Genomic DNA, 14,506 nt, shown 5'->3' with positions numbered 1-14,506 from the left:
CCACATCCTTACTAGTTTATAGCTCAGTGGGAAAGAACTTACCTAGCAGTCATGAGGTTTGTGGATTCAAATCCCAGGGCCATTTAAAAAAAATAGATATCTTTGTGTGTGCCAAGAATAATCAATGTAAAGATTCTCTGTCATTTTTTGCTCTTAAGTATGAAATGATTTTCACCTCTTTTTCCCCATTACATGACTTAAAGGCAAAGTATTATGAAGAATGTAAAGTGCTCTGATCTAAAACTTACAAGCCCGCATGCTAAAAGAACCATTAAGGATCCTTAAAGAGATGGGTTTGGGGCTGGAGGGATGGCTCAGTGTTTATAAACACTGGTTGTTCTTCCAGAGAACCAGGGTTCAATTCCCAGAACCCACGTAGCTCACAACTGTCTCTAATTCCAGTTCCAGAGAATTCAGTGCCCTCTTCTTGCCTCCGCACATGGTACACAAACATGCATTCAGACAAAACATCCATACACATTAATTTAATTCATTGATTATTTAAAAAAAGAAATGGGGCTTAGAAGGGTGTAGAGATGACTCCCCGATTTATGAGCATTGACTGCTCTTAGAGAGGACTCAGATTCTATCCTAGCGCCCACGTGGTGACTAAGAGGAAATACATAAGTGGTTTGACATTTTACTTTAACTCCAGTCCCAGCGGATGCTTCAATGTTCTAGCTTCGGCTAACACCAAGCGTGCATGTGGTATAAAAACCATCCATGAAGGCTAAATAACCCATAAACATAGAATAAAATAATAATTTCTAAAAATATTTAAAGAATAATATTTAGTAAGCAAAAAACGGGTTGGTACTAGACAAGACACAAATTTTGACTAAAATACATTTCTCACTCACATGACTGAGGAGGAAAGACTGTAATACCATCCAGGTGAGAATTTAAAGGAAGGAAGGAAATGGGAAATGTCGTCCAAGATGGTGCTGAAGAACAGGTAGGGTTTGTGGGTATGGAGATGTGTCTGTATGGGGAAATGCTGGTGCAAAAGTAAATACAGACTAATGGATGAGTCACAGGAACATTAGCTTTATAAAGGAATGGAGGTGTGGAGGAAGAAGAATACAATCTTCTGGTTCCATTTGCACATTCTATTCTACCTCTAGTGACACATCAGTGGGGTCCTGGCTCTGAGGATATGAAGGTTGGTTGGTGTCTTAGGTAGGATTTCCATCCTTGTGGAGAGACACCATGACCAAGGCAACTCTTACAAAGAAAAACGTTTAATTAGAGCTTATGTCTTAGTTAGGGTTTCACTGCTGTGAACAGACACCATGACCAATGCAACTCCTATAAGGACAACACTTAATTGGGGCTGGCTTACAGGTTCAGAGGTTTAGTCCATCGTAATCAAGGTGGAAGCAGGGCAGCATCCAGGCAGGCATGAGGCAGGCAGAGCTGAGAGTTCTACATCTTCATCTGAAGGTTGCTAGTGAAAGACTGACTTCCAAGCAGCTAGGACTAGGATATTATAGCCCATGCCCATGGTGACACACGTACTCCAACAAGGCCACACCTCCTAATGGTACCACTTCCTGGTCCAAGTATATACAAACCATCACAACTTGCTTACAGTTTCAGAGGTTCAGTCCACTATTATCAGAGAAGCAAGGCAGCATGCAGGCAGACATGGTGCTGGAGACAAGACTGAGAGTTCTACATCTTGTTCTGAAGGTAGCAGAATTAGATTGTGTTCCACACTGGGTGGAGCTTGAGCGTAGAGATCTCAAAGCCCACCCCTACAGCAATATACTTCCTGGAACAAGGCCACACCTTCTCCAACAAGACCACACCTTCTTTTCTTTTTTTTTTTTTTTTGGTTCTTTTTTTTTCGGAGCTGGGGACCGAACCCAAGGCCACACCTTCAAATAGCACTACTCACCATGGGCCAAGCATTCAAACACAGGAGAGTCTATTGTGGCCATTCCTATTCAAACCACCACAGCCAGAGAGCAGCATCAGGAAGCCTCGTAGGGTGATGGTAGTGAGTGATGTTTAGATAAAACTCAGAGTTTACACTTATGTGGGTGTACTTTTCTTACACAAAGTATTTCTCAGCAAGGTGGACCAAGATTTTTAAATCTTAAAGATAGACAAGTATAAATCACATTTGAAGAGCAAGATGTCATTCACTTCAGACTTCTTTTTCCAGCTATGGCCTTCCATAATCCTCCATCTCACTTTTATTTTATCTTATATTTAAAGTTTTTTTTTTTAATTTTGTGTGCATGAGTGTTTTGCCTGAACGGCTGTCTATGTACTACATCCATCCCTGGTGCTCAAGGAGGCTGGAAAAGGGCATCAAACTCCCTGGAGTGAAGGATCCACCACGTGGGTGCTGGGAATTGAACCCAGGTTCTCTGTAAGAGCAACAGGTGTTCTTAACGATTAAGCCATTTCTCTAGGCTCCCACCATCCCATTTTTAAACTTTCTTCTCAGCCTAAGTTTCATACTAGTTAAGCTGTTGAACTAGAGACAGATAGTCTGATGACGTGTCTAATCTGACTTCTACACACAAGCAAGTGGCGATGTAAATTGGCTGATGTAAATTGGTAATGTAAATCGATAAAGACTATCCCTCCCGACTGTACCATTCTCAGTCCACCTAATAGTTTTTTGACCTTAGGCAGCCACTTAATGCCCTATTCCTGACCTGAGAAACAATCAGTTGATATGCACCGAGATCTCGAGGTGTCTATTCCACCAAATCTATACCAAATTAATGTTCAATAAACAGTGGTCTTGAGTACTCTTATCTTGTGGATGGGGAAAAGACCCAAGGTGACTTACTTTCCAAAGTCATGTATCTACCTAGTAAGAAAGTCCATGCCCAGATGATCTGTGCCTTGTCAAGGACAGCGTTACCTCTGAAAGAGCTATGTAGGTCCCTCTCTACACACATCTTTTAGATCTTGAGAGGCTGCTGACACAAAGATGGGTTCCTAGGGAAGACACTAGTGTAATGTTGAACTCAGGTACCTCTTCTCACAGTTGAGTTCATATATACACTTTCTACAGGGAGAAAACATGGTGTGGGGGAAGTTGCATGTGAATATGACTGACCATGTAACGTTATAACCAACATCTCTTTATCTGTATCAAATACTATTATATCTCATCTTCAGAACGGCCTTTTTGTTCCTACTTGTGAAATAAACAAGTAAATAAAGGAAGAGACTTGGCCGCAGATATATACTGAAAGAAAACAGAACTTTCATGGATGATAAGACAGTGTATGGATAGATGAGGGAGAAGGCCTGTGGTCACGTCCCCACTGTGGTACTGGTATTCTACATGGTAGAGACCATTATGGACCACTGTTGACTGAGCATTGCTTGTGTGGGGGTAGATGAGAAATCTGGGGCTGGTCTTTGGCAGTTTGTATACCCATAGGTATGTGAAGGCAGTCAGGGACAGCACCAGATAGGCAGCAGCTATTTCTTCCTCATTGTATGTCAGTGAAGCAAAAGGCAGGAATGGGGGGAATATTGTGATACAGACATTGAGAGTATAACAAGGGGCTGAAGAGATGGCACAGTGGAAAAGCACACTTGATATGCAAGCATCAGGACAGGACCTGAGTCTGGCCTACGCAACCCATGTGCCATCACTCCAGAGCTGAAGCAGAACTAGAGGATTACTAGGGCTGGCTGGCCAGCAGCCTAGTTCCACTTCGGTGGGAGATCCTTTCTACCATTGAAACCAGATGTCCTTTTGGCTCTGGCATGTGTACAGGCGTGTGTATATGTGCACACACATGCTTATTCATACCAAAAATATTCTCTCTCAAGCCAGGTGTTGGTGGCACTGGCTGCTCTGTTACAGAGGACCTGGGTTCGATTCCCAGCACATGCATAGAAGCTCACAGTAGTCTGTAACTCCAGTTCCAAAGGATCAGGCGTCCTCTTCTGGCCTCCTGGGGAGAACCAGGCATGCACAGACATGGATGCAGGCAAACTATCCGTAAAAATAAAAATAAAAATTGTTAAGAGAATAGTGGTTTCATCCACAGAAGAATGTACCTGATTATCTCAAACTAATTTCAGGTTCATTAGGCATCTGGGTTTAAACTCCATGGTGCACTCTAAAAGTTATTATAATACACTAGAAAACTATGTAGGGGGCGGGGGCGGGGATCAGGATTTCAGGGCAATTGTGGAACAAATGAGAAAACCACAACTCAGCCTAATCCCTAGTATAGAAATCCAGCATCACGAGTTCTTTAGTGGAAACCTGAAAAATTTGATGATATGATTTGGGGGTACATCCCTCTTCCAAGTTAGGAACATGGTTGAAATCTCCAGCCAGAACCAGCAGTGACAGATGTGAAGCCAGTGATGTTTGCTTTGTTTGTTTGTGTTATCTGTCCGAGTGGAAGATCATCGGCAAATTAGGAAATGATATCATTCCAGCTCTTGTCCCCATCTTTCTCTACTCCTGGACACTATAGAGTGTAGTGGACAGAAGAGAGAAGAGAAGCCATCTGTTGCTTGCTGTGTTTAGAGTCATGAGGAAAGAAATCGATGAGTCTAGCTTTTCTATCACATGTGATATTATTCAGAGTTCTCAAAGAAACAGGAAAATAGGCTATGGATATACATGTAGGCATTTATGGAAGATGAGAAGTCCTCAGTCTACAGGCTGGGGACACAGGATGCCAGTAGCATGGCTTTGTTGGAAGACCTTATAACTAGAGAAGCCAAAAGGGCAACTCTCATCTGGAAGATTCAGTCCTTAGAACCTGGGAATGCAGCTGTTGGTGAAGCCCTGGGGTCCTGAGCATGAACTTCTGACATCCAATAATAGCTGAGTGTAGTGGGAATAATAAAAATGGATTTTCCATCCCACCTTAGTGCCAGCTACTCTCTGGCCCCAGCAGCCTCCTCACTGGGCAGACTCTCTAGCCCAGAGCTCTTGAAATGCCTCCACCTGACTTCCTAAGTTCACTGGAGGGTTGCTACCAAGTCAGCCCCACACAACGACCTCCCATCTCTCGGTTTGCTGCCACAAATCCCTGTATCCTGGTAAAATTAAAACTCTAGAGGCTTGCAATTTATCAATCAGATTTATATCAGTAAATTCTCACCCCACAAAACGTCTACACAATAAACTGAGAGCCAATTGATAGTGACATAAACTGCCCACCTAGATTGGACAGATTGTCCTGTAATAATCCATCCCTTATATGATAGTCATAGCTACCTGTGGCTATTTAAAGCCACATGGATCTGGGTCATTCTTCTCTTCTCCCATCTTCCTTCTTCTCAGTACTCTCTGTCCTGTCCCCTCCACTCTCCCCCCCACACACCTGGAAGTCCCACCTACTCCTCACCCAGTGATTGGTCCCCTAAAATCTTTATTCATTAGGGGAAGGTCTTTGCCATAGGCAAATGTATCCATTCTTGGGGAGAGAGGCCAGTTTACCATCCGTCCATATTTGTTTTCTATAATCACCATGACGTTACGTGGTGTCCACTGACATTTTCCCACCAGGCCAACTGGACTCACTCACATGCTAGCCCCCTCTGAAGCATACTAGGCGACTCATCCTGATAGCTTTACCAGGTTTGCCCGTAATCTGCAGTCCAGTCAGCCAAGTGTGCAAGGGCTCTGTTGACCCCTAAGACCTTAGATACATTCAAGGATATGCCATGACTGTCAGCAGTGGTAGCAGGGGCTCCCACCCACAGCGTCTCTGTTCCTTCCTTCTCCTCTACACTGAATTTTAGCAGCAAGACATAAAGACTCAAAGCCATAGGGAAAGAAGGTGCAAAGGTCAAGAACTCCCAGTCTTCCCTCCTCTCCTTCCTCAACACCCAGCTCAGGAGATGCCAGGAAGGGCTTTGCCCTGCTGGTCTTGGTTCCACAAGGTCATGATGGATGCACCTAAAGAGGCTTTCATTTGATGTGGTCAGGAAAGATATAGTCTCTTCTCCTCCCCATCTTCAAATAAAGTGTTTCCTACACCACTTACATTGCGGGTAGTCAATGAAGCCGTGGCTTACCAGAGCTACCACAGACACTGTAAGGAAAAGTGGTGGAAGGCCTCTTCTGTTTCATGTTTGTTTCTTCACTGGAATGAGATATTCACAGTACACAGCCAACAAAGCCACAAGTAGCCGTCCACGGCTCCTATAGATTTATCCTTGTCTTCTTCAGGTCTTGAAGCACCTACGGCACCTGAACTTCACCAACAACATGGGGGAGCAGGTGACTTTTGATGAGTGCGGTGATCTGGTGGGGAACTATTCCATCATCAACTGGCACCTCTCCCCAGAAGACGGCTCCATTGTGTTCAAGGAAGTTGGGTACTACAATGTGTATGCCAAGAAGGGAGAAAGACTCTTCATCAATGAGGAGAAGATCTTGTGGAGTGGGTTCTCCAGAGAGGTATGAGCAAAATGTACTACAGACAGGGAACTGCTGGCTTGGGAGGGTCTTGGGATTCATCAAAGGCCTTTAGGATAATGTCTTTTCCTAAGCTCCCCAGCTCTTGGTGTCCAGGGTTCCCATGAACTACAAGAGTGTTTAAGTGATGAGAGGAAGCCCCGGAGGCTAGACTTCATAACTAACCATGCTTTTGACTCCCTGGCTAGTCATAAAGTTTCCCAGACAATAAACTTCCCCAACCATGGCAAAATATTTAAGCAAACATCTCTCAAGTCAGTGGCTCTTAAATGACACTAAAGGAGACACTTTACCCACTTTGTATAGGAGATTCAAGTTTGAGATAAAAGGGACTGCTTTTTAGGTTGTCACAATGACCCGGAAGTAATAATGGCCTTCATCACTTGAGGTTCAGGGAGGCTTAAATACCCAGCATGCATTAGACAATCTTTTATAGCATTTTCCATCCACCCCAATCTCCATTAGTCATGTAGGGATGTGAGAGCCCAAAATAGACCTGGATTCAGACCAAGGACATTGAAATAGCTACAGGCTGACCCATACAAAAATCGAAAGGGCCATTACTTCTACTTTGGGAGCCCCCTAACCAAGGGGAAGATGCTTGTGACTCTGGTCAGGAGGTCCTGCCCATATCTGAAAGCCTGACTAATAACCAGAAGTTCACCACTCAGAGGATGCTCACTGAGAAGACATAGGATATGCTGAACTTTCTGGGTGGCTGTATGCTAATATACTGCTTAGGTTTTTTTTTGTTTTTTTTGTTTTTTTTGTTTTTTTTTTTTTTGTCAAGTTGGCCCAGCTAGTAGCATCTGGGAAAAAAGAAACCCTCAATTGGGGAAAAAAAAAAAAAAAACGTCAGCTTCACTTGCGTTTAAGTCCATGAAGCATTTTTGATGTAACGATTGATGAAGGAATTACCTGCCAATCTAGCTGTTGCTACCCTTGGGAAGGTAGACTTGAGTTGCATAAAAAAGCAAGCTGAGCAAGCCAGGGGGAGCAAGCCAATAAACAGCATCCCTCTATGGCCTCTGCTTCACTTCCTGCCTCAAGTTCCTGTCCTGGGTTTCCCTGGCAATGGACTGCAGCCTAAAGGAAAGGAAACCGTTTCCTCCCCAGGTTGTTTTTGGTTCTGGTGTTTCTCACTGCAACAAAGGCATAATGGGGCTACTAGAATAGAGTAAGACGCGGAACCCTGGCTACTTTGCAGAAGCAGCCTCGGGACCAGGCATCCTCTACAACATCCTAGGAGTCTGGCTGAGATCCACTACGTTGCTCTTTGCAGTGCCTTTCTACTGAGGCACTGTGAACCTCTTTTCATGACATGACCAAAGAGTCAGCTTGTTCTTATTGCCAAATTGCTTAATTTTCCCAGTCTGTGGGATGGCTTCACCATGGGGAGGTCTCCTGTGACAGTGAATCTCATCCACAATGGGCAAGTCCTCACCTCCATTACAACATGTGTCATGACCTTTTCAGAATGGAGGTTTGAGATTCCACAGGTTAAACTCTTACACCCACTAACTACATCTTTGTTGACTTTTCAAATGAATGGAGCCCAAACTAACTGGTGATCCCATCACTGGCACACTGCTATGGTGCTATCAGCTTATCACGTGTCCTCAGTAATGCACGCAATTATCCGTCATTGGGCGTGGCTCATCTCCCTTCCTCCTTGGAAGCTATTTCCTGTACAGTTCCCTGTAATCCTAACGTCCTCTATCAGGCAGTGGGCATGACAGATTAGTAAATGTGTGATAAAGGCAGTCCTTACACATGCAGTCATTCATGTCCCTGACTACTTGACAGAATTATAAATTACATTTCAGTTCTTGACGGGAATGTGATCTGAAAAGCTAGCACACAAATAGGTATCCAACAAACCCAGGAGTCAAACTGACTTCTGAAAAAGTTGTGGGAGCAACTACAAAAATACCATGTATGTTTATTAATTGTATATTAACAATTTATTCACAAATCTCATGAAGTTGCTACTGAGATCAAGTGAAATCTAGGACTTTGCATGGTTTGAGTTTGAACCAAACTGTCAAGTACGTCCACACTTGGCCTTACCACCTTTTGCTTTTAAGGAACAGGACCAAGAAGCCTGGCTCTCTCTATATATATCTGGACTAGCCCAGAACTAGCCACACTGATTCTTATACTCAAACTCCTCACTTTGCCTGTGTCAAAGGAGCTGTAAGACTGACTCTTGACACCCCAGTCCCAAACCTCTCATTTCTATGTTCTCTGCCCTCAGGTGCCCTTCTCCAACTGCAGCCGGGACTGTCAGGCAGGGACCAGGAAGGGGATCATCGAGGGAGAGCCCACCTGCTGCTTTGAGTGTGTGGAGTGTCCTGATGGAGAGTACAGTGGAGAGACAGGTAAAGGATCAGCCCCTCACAGTCCTTGTGCAGGACTTGGGCTGCCTTGGAGATCAGCAAAGCCCATGGGAAAGCTGGACAGAGTTGGTACTTAGAACCACTGACCTTCTAGGGAGAGCATGCTTAAGTACTGCATCCACTGAGCAGATGACAAGAAAGGCCTCATTGGATATTGTTTTGATATTCCAAGTGTTTATAGACATTCATGTGACACTCCTTTCTCTGCCTCCAACCCTGCCACCCAATAGTGTGTCCCTATTTTAAAGCTCCATGGCTCTAAGTGGACAGTGTGCCATCTGCTCTGACTTCAGGACTCCAGAGTCAAGGCTATGACAGATTGCCTGCTGGTGCCTGGTGTTATATGCACTCTCTCTCTCTCTCTCTCTCTCTCTCTCTCTTCCTCTCTTCCTCCCTCCCTCCCTCCCCCCTCTCTTTGATGTTTTTCCTGGGTTTCAAGCTCATTTGTTTGTTTGTTGTTTATTCATGTGTGTGAGTGTTTTACTTGCCTGTATGTATGTATGTATGTTGCGTGTAATTTTAAAATCACACTAGGTCCTTCCTCAGGGCCATGCACGTGCGAGCTTCCCAGCCTGCCAGCCTGCCAGCCCATGCTCCACCTGGTTATCTCTTTATCCAGGCTAGCTTGCCAAGCCATTGCTCTGAGATTGCTCTCCCATCAGCCAATCACCCTGTGGCTAGCTCCTCCAGTGTCTGTCCTGTCTCATTCAGCTCCAAACTGCCAGCTTGCGTTTTTCCCGAGAACACTGACCGTTCTTCTGGCTGCCCACTTTCCCTTCCAGCCCACTTTAATGCTGTGGATGGAAAACACAAGACAGCCTTAATATTTAAAACCAGTCAGACAACACAACTTCTGGGTGGAGAATCTATTGCTCTAAACTTATCAGCTATCCTGTATAATTAATTCTACCAGTGTCACCACAGGTTCTAGGAACCCCATGGTTTGTGGTCATCTCTCCAAACCCTGGAGCCCTTTCTCCATCTCTTTTTCTCCTCTTCCTCCTGGAAATCCCGCCTCTTTACCTTCACTCAGCGATTAGCTTCTGCCGTCTTTCTTGACATAAGAACCAAGAATCAGATTTTAGTGTCAGCTCCTCCCTCTACATATGTGCACAGAATGCATGCCTGGTGGCTACAGGTGTCAGAAGAGAATATTAGTTCTCCAAGAACTGGAGCTACGGATGGCCATGAGCTGCCACGTCAGTGCTGGACGCAAACATGAGTTCTCTGCAAGAGCAGCGAGGTATTCTTCACCACATGAGTCCTCTCTCCAGCCCAGGCTCAACTCCTGCTGAAAGAGAATCACAATTAGACCCCTTATGGGGCTGTGATAGTTAAAGAAATTAACATTAAGTTCATATATATATATATATATATATTTGCTTCTGAAATAAAACTTTGTCTTTGCATATTGGAAGGGCTAGATAAATATTGCCTATAATTCTTGTTCTTTCAACCTGACCACAACAATGGTTCATCTTCCCCTCCATCTTAGAAATGAGGAAACCGTTGCTTGGAGAATTAACTGTGACCAAAGTTACACAGCCAGCAAATGGCATGGCCAGGATCCCATCCCAATCTCAAACTGAAAACACCCATGCTGCAAACTGCACCCTGCCTGACAGGCAATAACAACTTAGTAAATAGTCATCATCTAGATCAACAGTTCTCAACCTGGGTTGTGACCCTTTTGGGGTGGAATATCAGACATCCTGCATAATGGATATTTACATTATGATTCATAACAGTAGCAAAATTACAGATATGAAATAGCAACAAAAATAACTTAATGGTTGAGGGTCACCACAACATGAGGAACTGTATAAAAGGGTTACAGCATCAGGAAGGTTGAAAACCACTGATCTGGATAAACATGTGGTCTCCCTCATTGGAATGTTCAGAACATAGATATGACTGACCACATACATGCAAGGAACACTATGCCTTCATCTAAGAGGACAACCATCACATATCCAAAATAAGCTAAGCTGTGTGGGAGACAGTAGCAGGGTTAATAAACTTAAGTATTGTAGTCATGTTATTATCAGTTTAGTTTGCATTTCACAACTCCCTCCTGAAAACCTCAAACATGAACAGTTTAATTAGGTTGTTTTTGTTTTAAGTATAAGGCAGACATAACTTTAAACAGAGTGTAGGGGCCCTCTTAGACCCCTGGAGTGCAAGGTAGTGTCTGCTACAAACTATTGTAGACAGAATTGAAAGAAATGGACCACCCCACAACTGTCAGGGAAGGGAACAGTTTATTCTTGATAGATAGAAGACATAGCAATAATATCATCAATAAGTAAAGTACAAAGTGACTACATCTACCCTCACATGCACACTTACATTGACTGTGCTATTTGGTAACTGAATCCGCACTGGTCATTTTCAGATGCGAGTGCCTGTGACAAGTGCCCGGATGACTTCTGGTCCAATGAGAATCACACTTCTTGCATTGCCAAGGAGATTGAGTTTCTGGCGTGGACCGAGCCCTTTGGAATCGCTCTCACTCTCTTTGCGGTGCTGGGCATTTTCCTGACCGCCTTTGTGCTGGGTGTCTTCATCAAGTTCCGAAACACACCCATCGTCAAGGCCACCAACCGAGAACTGTCCTACCTCCTGCTCTTCTCCCTACTCTGCTGCTTCTCAAGCTCCTTGTTCTTCATTGGGGAGCCCCAGGACTGGACGTGCCGCCTGCGACAGCCTGCTTTCGGCATCAGCTTTGTGCTCTGTATCTCATGCATCTTGGTGAAGACCAATCGCGTCCTCCTGGTATTTGAAGCCAAGATACCCACCAGCTTCCACCGGAAGTGGTGGGGGCTCAACCTGCAGTTCCTGCTGGTTTTCCTCTGCACCTTCATGCAGATCCTCATCTGCATCATCTGGCTCTACACGGCGCCCCCCTCTAGCTACCGCAACCATGAGCTGGAAGACGAAATCATCTTCATCACGTGCCATGAGGGCTCACTCATGGCGCTCGGCTCCCTGATCGGCTATACCTGCCTGCTGGCTGCCATCTGCTTCTTCTTTGCCTTCAAGTCCAGGAAGTTACCAGAGAACTTCAACGAAGCCAAGTTCATTACCTTCAGCATGCTCATCTTCTTCATCGTTTGGATCTCCTTCATTCCAGCCTATGCCAGCACCTACGGCAAGTTTGTCTCTGCCGTGGAGGTGATCGCCATTTTGGCAGCCAGCTTTGGCTTACTAGCCTGCATCTTCTTCAACAAGGTCTACATTATCCTCTTCAAGCCTTCCCGGAACACCATTGAGGAAGTCCGCTCCAGCACCGCAGCGCATGCTTTCAAAGTAGCAGCCCGCGCCACTCTACGCCGCCCCAACATCTCCCGGAAGCGGTCCAGCAGCCTTGGAGGCTCCACCGGCTCCATTCCCTCCTCCTCCATCAGCAGCAAAAGCAACAGCGAAGACCGGTTCCCGCAGCCAGAGAGGCAGAAGCAACAGCAACCGCTGGCCCTGACCCAGCAAGAACAGCAGCAGCAGCCCCTGACCCTCCACCCACAGCAACAGCAGCAGCCACAGCAGCCGAGATGCAAACAGAAGGTCATCTTCGGCAGTGGCACGGTCACCTTCTCTCTGAGTTTTGACGAGCCTCAGAAGAATGCCATGGCCCACAGGAACTCCATGCGTCAGAACTCCCTGGAGGCCCAGAAGAGCAACGACACCTTGAGCAGACACCAGGCCCTGCTTCCCCTACAGTGTGCAGAGGCGGACTCAGAAATGACCATTCAGGAAACGGGCCTGCAAGGGCCCATGGTGGGGGACCACCAGCCAGAAATGGAAAGCTCAGATGAAATGTCCCCAGCGCTGGTCATGTCCACCTCTCGGAGCTTCGTCATTAGTGGTGGAGGTAGCTCTGTGGCGGAAAACGTATTACACTCCTAATGGAGGGAAAGGCTATCCATTTGAGAGGTTTTCTTAGAGTCCCGAGCAAAAGGATGGGTCCTTCCTTTCTTCCCAGGAAGCCAGGGAGAGTAGGTACGTCAAAGCCTGTACTCAGTTGCACTGCTTTGAATGACAGTGAACTGACTGGTGTGCTCTTTAGAGTTAGAAGAAGAGTCATGTTTTGGGGTCATCTTCCAGAGCTCAGTATCACACCTGGGTTTGCTGAAGTCTTTTCCTCTGCTCTATCCACCATCAGTTCAGACGAAAGCAAGGCTCTAAGCTACCCATCTGCTTCCCTCTTAAAAAAAAAAAAAAAAATGCTTGCATCCAGAAATGCCTGCCCCAAGATACAGAAAACATATCTATGGATAGCATGATCTGAAACACAGTCCAGATACAGACCGATGGGACATCAGATCTGCTACCACGAGAGTTGAGTCTGAAAGCCAGACAGTCACCGGGACTGCCTATCACATTGACAGTGGACAGAACTGTACATGTTCAAGACGTCAGGCAGATGTGTCCTCTCCTATTTATAAAGACCTTAAGAGGTGTGGTCTTTTTTTTATCCTCCCTGCTGCTGCTATTGTGTGACATCTATTCCATCTGCGTCCTTCCTGTGGCATCATGTCTGGATGTGTCCAGAATCTGAAGGCAATGCCACGTTTAGATCTCAGGATCATAGCATCACCTCTAAGCACTGGGAAAGGACTGACTAAATTCAATGAGCTGTAACTAATATTGCTGTACATAGCTTAATCCTTAAGAAAATGCTTTTGTTGTAATGGTCCATGGGCGGTTATAAACTGAAAAAATGTCACAGTCTGGATTCTATAAGGCAGTATTATTGAGTTCTGTTCCCGTTCCCATCCTGTGCCTGGTGAGCCGAGCCCATGCAGTCCCTATCAAGACCCCATAGCTACAATCACGCCCCATGCCTCATCCCTGAACTACGGGCTTTATGAAGCCAAATCCAGACCTGGCTCTTTGGAAAATGAGCTCCCAGAAGAAAGGGTGGTTCCCATTAAATGCCAGGGTTCCCTCGGCAGTGAAATTAAACGTGCTCACTGCCCACTGCTAGGAACTCAGACTCCGGACGACAGAGACCAAGGTTCAGGCTCTGGCTTGGTCACTGGCAAGATGGGTGGTTATAAGTAGAAAGCATAGCCTCTTTAAGACCCAGCTCCTTAGAGTATAAAGTAGGGAGTTACAGTTCTTTCCCCATGGAGCTCTCAGATGAGTTAAGTAGGCATGCGTGCACCATACCTTAGCACAGTGTCTAACACACATTACACATTTAGTGTTAGTAAATATGATTAGTGATATAGCGACTACTAGTTTCCACTTGCTTAGACTATGCCATAGCCTGGGCCATGATGCCAAAGGGCTTCATGATAAGGGATCTGTCTCTGGGGTGGCCCTCTTTGCAGGTCACGGTACTTCAAGGAGGTGGGACTTTGTAGGACATCATTCAGTCATGGGGGGGTATGCCTTTGAAGGGAGTTATAGGATTCTCACCCCATTCTCTTTCTCTTCTATTTCCTGGCCACAAGATAAATGGTTTTCTCTGACACAAGTTGACACATCATTGCCGTCTAGCACCCCACCAGAAATGCAAATCAATGGCCCCTCCTGTGTGTAGACCAGAACCTTCAAAAACAAAGCATCAGGATTAACCTTTCCTCTCTCTAATTATCTGAAGCATTTTATTACAGTGAGAGAAAGTTGACTAATTCAAAATATAAAGCAAAAATCTTATTAAGCATCCAGATTTTAA

At 45.3% G+C, this 14,506-nt stretch overlaps 1 protein-coding gene across 1 annotated transcript in view; it reads left to right on the top strand.

Moving 5' to 3' along the window:
* Casr (calcium sensing receptor) overlaps positions 1 to 13,984 on the top strand; it is a 70,764-nt gene extending 56,780 nt beyond the window's left edge. The window contains exons 5-7 of the mRNA XM_032900174.1: positions 6,179 to 6,409; positions 8,649 to 8,808; positions 11,222 to 13,984. Of these exons, the coding sequence (XP_032756065.1) occupies positions 6,179 to 6,409; positions 8,649 to 8,808; positions 11,222 to 12,729 (1,899 nt within the window). The 3' untranslated portion in view covers positions 12,730 to 13,984. The remainder of the gene's footprint in view (positions 1 to 6,178; positions 6,410 to 8,648; positions 8,809 to 11,221) is intronic.
* The last annotated feature ends 522 nt before the right edge of the window (positions 13,985 to 14,506 follow it).

This window comes from Rattus rattus, chromosome 4 (assembly GCF_011064425.1).
Source record: "Rattus rattus isolate New Zealand chromosome 4, Rrattus_CSIRO_v1, whole genome shotgun sequence".
NCBI lineage: Eukaryota > Metazoa > Chordata > Mammalia > Rodentia > Muridae > Rattus > Rattus rattus.
Note: the sequence above shows the minus strand (reverse complement) of the source record. Positions and strands in the feature narration are given on the sequence as shown.